This window comes from Denticeps clupeoides, chromosome 2 (genome assembly GCF_900700375.1).
Source record: "Denticeps clupeoides chromosome 2, fDenClu1.1, whole genome shotgun sequence".
Classification (NCBI taxonomy): Eukaryota; Metazoa; Chordata; class Actinopteri; order Clupeiformes; family Denticipitidae; genus Denticeps; species Denticeps clupeoides.
In genome coordinates this window covers 8151422-8158229 of record NC_041708.1, presented here as the reverse complement: position 1 = coordinate 8158229, position 6808 = coordinate 8151422, and the positions used below count along the sequence as shown (strand labels likewise).

General features: G+C 43.4%; 1 protein-coding gene across 1 annotated transcript in view; it reads left to right on the top strand.

The window, feature by feature from the left end:
- Positions 1-111: 111 nt before the first annotated feature.
- The window catches only part of rab26 (RAB26, member RAS oncogene family), a 63009-nt gene continuing 56312 nt past the window's right edge, over positions 112-6808 (top strand). Inside the window, exons 1-2 of the mRNA XM_028964963.1 lie at positions 112-579; positions 4470-4580. Coding sequence (XP_028820796.1) covers positions 388-579; positions 4470-4580 — 303 coding nt within the window. The 5' untranslated portion in view covers positions 112-387. The remainder of the gene's footprint in view (positions 580-4469; positions 4581-6808) is intronic.

The following is a 6808-nucleotide window of genomic DNA, read 5'->3' as shown; positions in this document are numbered from 1 at the left end:
TGTCAGGTCTTCCAGCTCGCCGAAGCTTTGCAAATCTCGTTTGCAGAATTGTCTCGCGAGACCTGGGAACCCGCTCCGTGTATATAGGCGGCGGTCGCGGCGCGCTGGGTGACGGACAGCTGGGCACGCTGAGGAGGCGGCGGTGACGATAATTACAGTCACCGAAAAAGACACAAAACAAAGCGGCGACGGCGGGCAGGCTGTAAAACATAACGAGACAATTCCACAAAAAGTAGCAGAAGTGTCGGTCGCGGAGACGAACGCGGACATGCGCGACGCCGCGGCCGCGAAAAAGTTGCGTTAATTAGGCGTCGCGCGCGCCGCCGACCCCAGAGCCGAGCAGCAGTTCCCGTCACCGACACACCGAGCCCGTCCCGCCGGAGAATCATGTCCAGGAAGAAGACGAGCAAAGGCAAGGCGAGCGGCGGCGGTGGCGGCGGCGGCGGCGGCGGCACCCCGAGCGCCTCTCCCGCCCACGGCGCGGGCGAGAAGGGAGCCCCGTCTCAGGCCAACGGGGTGGTGCACCCCAGCCGGCCGTCCCTCAGCAACAGCGGGGAGTTTTACGACGTCGCCTTCAAGGTGAGTCGCTGTTCGCGCCGGACACCTGTTCCCAGCCACGCGTGGCCCCAACCGGTTAAATAAACGAGCCAACATATCAAACACGCATCCATTAAAACTTTTACTGAAATAAATTATCGTACAACATTGAGCGTCGACCGAAAAGCTTAATGGTGTTAGCGGAGTTGCATTTGGTTTTATTTAATTACATGCGTGTATTTGTATACATTTTTCTTCAGTAGGTGACCCGCGATGTCGGGCTGGTGTTCGGTCTGAACGCCACAGCTGTGTCAACAGCGACAAGACGCGCCACTGAGCAAACACCGAGACACTGTTTTCGGTTCGAGCGACGTTATTATCGTGTTAATTTATGTTGGCAAAGGCAAAAAACCCAAAAGCTAATTTAGCTGGATAATTTAAGCGAGACATCGGGATTTTTCTTTAGAGTTTGCAATGAAACGCTCACCGCTGCGGAATTGATAGAGGAATTTATACAAAAGTCAACCAAAACGTATTAATAAATCATCAAGCAGCAGAAAGTATCAATAAAATCACCAATTCAGTTAATGTGATCAGACAAGGATCCAGGCACTGATGTCAAAAACGTGCAAGAAGTACAATTCTGTCAGGATATTCCTATTAAATTCTCAGTGCTAAGACGATCTTTAGATATCCGGACTTTCTCCTGATGGATATAAATGCGGTTTTGTAATGCACGGTAGGGAGGACGGTGTACGAATCGGAGGGGTCGTCTGCAACCAGGCATGCAGTAAAGTGGGATACATGGTGCAAAGCTCTTGCAGCTGTTCATTTAACTGATCCTTCATCTGAATGATTTTGCTAGTCGTAACTGTTGCAAAGAACAGCCAGTCTGGGTGTTGAATTGATTATTATATAGTTTTTTGTACCAAATGTAGTCCCATTATAACATGATAAAACACTGCATTCCTTATTTAAGTATGTTATTCGATGGTTTTGTTTGTGTTTTGCCGCATTTGTAGATGATACTGGGCTGAAAGGCTCACGGATTTGGCAACATAGCTTCTGTGTGGGACGCATTGATGGAGGGTCCACTCAATCTGCTGCAAAATGCCGCTAAAATCCTTATTGCTAATTCAGGGTGCCACTCAATGGTGTTGTCCATAGGTGTGCCCCGCCCTGCCCCAAGTGCCCCGGGATGGGCTCCAGCAGCGGCTAAGGAAGGCCAGTGAGTGAGGGATTCTGGTTGATCCACCGGTAGGTTAGGCGTAAACTCCCACTCCCCATCCTGCTGCATCCTCCAGTCTGCCTGGATGCTTCGTCTTTGAAGTTCATGTTTTGGGACATGGGGGTCTTGTTTTCCTCTCGCACGCGTCTCCGTGTGAGTTCCGGTGTTTCTGAATTAATACACTCCCCTCACAGCCTCGTTGCACAGTTTTCTCTCTCTCTTCATCTCCTTCCCCTCCCCTGCTTCCTTCATATCTTTTCAGAACCTTTCTCTCTCTTTTTTTTTAAATATTTTTTTTATTTACTATGTCTCCCTTCTCTGAATTGCTGTGATCTTGGCAGACCTTGATGTTGTTGTGAAGGCAGGAGAGGTTTCTGACTCGCATTGAAATGACAGGCGTATGCGGCGAGGGCAGAAAATGTCAGAAACCGCGGACCTCTTAACTGCGTGTGAATCTGAAAGGCAGAAGCGGTGCCGACTTTATTTCCTTTTACCTGGCGGCCCGGTTTGGTGCCAAGGTCGCTGGATTTCATTTCAGACTTTGTCTGCCGCTGGCCGCCGTTAGCACACCGTTATAGAGACTGACCCTGCCACTGGACTGACGTAGCAGGAGGTGGAGGTGGGTTTTGCAAAAAAAGGCCTTGATGCACAGTTGTCAGTGTTGCAGAAGTGAATCGTTGCATAAACAATATGTTTTCATCTCACCGACGTATATTTGACCTTTAGGAGGGACGGGGGGCTGAATATTAAACAAGTGTCAACAGAGTGAGAGTGAAAGAGCACAAATGGGGAAAGATGTGGATAGAATTTGTGCGATAAACAATAAATCAATAAATTGCATGATAATTAAAATGAGAGTGATCCTTTTTCCAGGCCGCGATAATCTTCATTTGCATGCTTGCTTGTTTTCCTCGTGTGTCAAATGTATTCCGTTACAGATTACAGCATACATGCCCCAAAATGTAGTTTGTAACGTATTCCATTAAATTACTCAATGTGAGTAACGTATTCTGAATACTTTGGATTACTAATCTGAATAATATTGTCATGCTTTTAACAACTACATGAATGTAGCAATCACAGATAATAAAAAAGCCCTGTTTTTTTCCTAATCATTTCCTTATTTATAAAGCTGAAAAGTGGAAGAGAAACAAAATATGCCATTGAAAAGTATTTACTATTATGGTCACCAACATATTCCATCACTTAGTTAAAATAAAAAGTAGCCTTGCACAAGAATAAACGACCCTCTTTTTGATTAGGACCGCACCTTCCTCGCGGCGGAAAGTGGCCAATTACGGCCCTCCTCAAACCCTCCAAGCGGCGAGGTTAAACTGGGTGATGGCGTGTCACCTTACACACACTGTCCATGTGCACTGTAAGAGTATAAAGATCATTAAATCATATTTATTTACAATTTCAGGGGTAGCATGGTTTTAGGGGCGCTGGAACAGAGTGCAAACTAGAGGGACTGCGCATGCGCAGCTGTTCCATATCTGTGGCAGGTTTGTGTGTATGCAATAGGAAATGAAAACATGCCTGAAACGTGTGTGAACTTCACATCTCACCCTGTGTTATGCCTGGTCCACGCAGCGTGGAATTACCAAAATTACAGAGGGGATAGCCTAACATATGAATCAGGAAAATACCACAGTGTTATCCATTTATTTAAAACAAAAAAAAATTAACCCTATTCTGATTATCACTCATTTAAACTGTAACTGTAACGAAATACAGTTACTCATATTGTATTCTAAATACGTAACGCCGTACATTTATTGCGTTACTCCCCAACACTGCCAGTGACTAACAGTCAAACAGTTTAACCTGCAGCAGGCCTGTGTGTTTTGGTGGAGTGGAGTGTGAAGAGAGAAGGAAGCAAACCGTGAGATGTTGACTCGTCAAGCTTACTTGCCATTTATAAACTTCCAGTATTTCAACCTTACAATTCTTTGTGGAATGACACTAAATGTTCTTCCTTACTGTTACTGTGCTGTGAAAGGGTGAAAGTGATTGTCACATGTGACACAGCACAGCACACGGTGCCCACAAGGAAAGGCTTTTAACAGTCACCCTTGGTGAGAAGTGGGCAGCCATGAAAGTCGCCCGGGGGGCAGTGTGTGGGGACGGTGCCTTGCCCAGTGGAGTGCAGGCTGATGGCTCCACCCCACCACACAATACAACTTGTCTTAAAGGTTCACATCTGTTACAAACCACAGCAAAACGACAGCTGTCTATCCAACATGCTTTTATACAGACCCACGTTGGGACTTCAGGTGAAAGTGCATTATTTTCCAAAAACATACCATGGGATACCTGTACCGTTGCACCCTAGTGGTGCCTAGGACATGATCTCCTTTGTTTTTGATGTGTTCAGGGTAAGATTGTTGTTTCATCGATTGTCCTGCTTCATTGTCCTCCTTCAGATCAGTATCTCCCCTTTTTAACATGATTGCAATACAATATCAAGCTTAAATAAATGAAACACATTACAGCATAATTGTGCTAATCAGCTGGCAGTTTATTACTGTATTATACTTATTTCATGATTGTCTGCAACACCCCCAGCCTTCCAGCTTGCTTTAAAGAATGTAACTTTCTTCATTGCTGTGCTTTCATTTATTTAATGCCTGGCTGTTGCTTACAGTATAAGAAATAGACTATTAATTTCTTTTTTTATTTATTTTTTTTAACTTCTCTTTAGGTGATGCTGGTTGGAGACTCGGGTGTGGGAAAGACCTGTCTGCTAGTGCGGTTCAAAGATGGAGCTTTCCTGGCTGGCAGCTTCATATCAACTGTTGGCATCGACTTCAGGGTGAGATGTTCACACACACAAGACATGTTTTCATTTCCTATTGCATACACACAAACCTGCCACAGATATGGAACAGTCATTCTGCTTATTCCCTTCTTAAAACCATGGGCTTTGTGTCAAGAGTTGTATTCTTTTCACTGTGATCTTGGCTGATTTGACTTTAAACAAATTTGATTGTATTGTATGACTATCTTCCTCAAGATAAAAAAGGCTGATGTAACAACGGTAAGACATTTATCTATAGAGCAAGGGAGACGCCAAACGAGAAAAAAAGAAAGTGAAGTGATTGTCATTGTGAAACAACGAAATGTGTCCTCTGCTTTTAACCATCACCCTTGGTGAGCAGTGGGCAGCCATGAAAGGAGCCCCGGGAGCAGTGTGTGGGGACGGTGCTTTGCTCAGTGGCACCTCGGCCAATCGGGATTCGGCAACCTTCCGATTATGGGTCCGCTTCCTTACCTGCCTTTTGTGGCACAGTCAATATGAGCACAGTTCCCTCCAAAAGTAATGGAACAACAAGGTCATTGAATTATTATTATTTTTTAAATGTGCCTTTTTTGCATGAGATAAAAATGTGAATATGATTCAGTACAAACCTTGATTTTGAAGTCACGGTTTTGTTCTGTGTTGTTTTTACACATTTACACATGTACCAACTGAACACATTTCATATCTTGCTGTTAAAATATTATGGTAGGGGACTATAGCCAGAACTGTCTTGTTCAGCAGCTGGGTGGTAGTGAATGTATGTTTGGCACATCGGTTGACTATCATGCTTGTCAGCTGCTATGCTACTGCCACAAATGTAAAGACACACGTTGGCCCTGATTTCAGAGTGGGTTCTGGGTTTTCAAAAAGTTTTTGCATTCACGTGTATGCAAAAATAAGCACAAGCAACCCCTACAGCAGTATGTGGAGAGTTGTCATATGGATGAAGGGCTAAAATGAAGCAAAACAGAGAGCCAGTTACCACTGGAGGATGAGGTCCATAAAATAAAATGACAGAAGGTATTAAATGTCCTCAGTGGTACTTAAAAAGTAATAGAGCCATTAAATGTTATATTTATTGCAGTTTTAATCCACTGAATTTTAAATTATTTGAACCTTCAATACATAAAGATGCAGGGAATGTTGGATAGAAATGGTGAGTATGGAGGCATCTCTTATTGGTTTACAGCAGTATATCCAAAATGTCCTTCCTCGTGTGTTTTTGGATTTAATCACTCTCATTTTTTAAAAACGTTATGATTTTATATGAGCTGCATCTGTACAGATTCAAATTACCTACAATTAAAATAAATGGAAATAAGGCCAGGAACTGACAGCATGAGATAAGCAAAATCTTTTTTTTTTTTTTTTTACCTTCACATTGCAGGTGCATTTTAAAAATGCCTTTTGAGAGGCAATGTGTCCTGGATTAAGAGGCAGAAATGGAATTTCATTTCAACCGCTGTTTTCCTACGTTGTGCCACACTGACCACCCAGAAGTGCCAAGAAAACTGAGCAAAGCAGACACTTTTTAATTCCTCATGGATGAGAGACCATGTTTCTTTATTCATAAGTTCATAAACACAAATTTTGGTGCATCTGGGCTTTGGTAAGGAGCTCAATAAAAACATTTGTGTGGATGAGGATGGAAAGTGCTGACAGGCAGGACAATGTACTGGAAATTGGAAGACTTTCCCATTTAGCCTGTGATGGAGCACAAGCAGCAGCATCTCTCTCTCTCTCTCCTCAAAGCAGATGTCTACTGTTGATAGACGCCCTGTGGCTCTCTCCTCTTTGTCATTGTTATTCCTGACACTCTTTTCCTTTTGCCATGCCCTTCTTTATCTCTGTGCACTGATTTCCTCATTGCTGTGAGCTGCTTAATCATCTTGCCTCTTGTCTGTGGTTTCCACATTCATCATCACACTGTGTAAATTATAAAATTAAGCCTGTTTGGGAAGTAATATAAACACCAAAAAACGCTTTAAGGAAATAGCATCTAGCGTAGTCTGTCACTCTGACCCGTTGACCTGGTACCTTGGTTGTTATTGACAAATGGACCTCTTTTATGTTTCACTGCCCGTAAGGCAAAAACTCTATTTTGTTGTTAATTAATTTAATTTCATGGCCGTCCATCTGCATTATAGGGCCTTGGTGCTTGGATTTTATATATTAAGCACAATATGTGCATGTCTGCATAGTAAACAAATGGCCAATAATAAGCTGGAATTTAATAATGT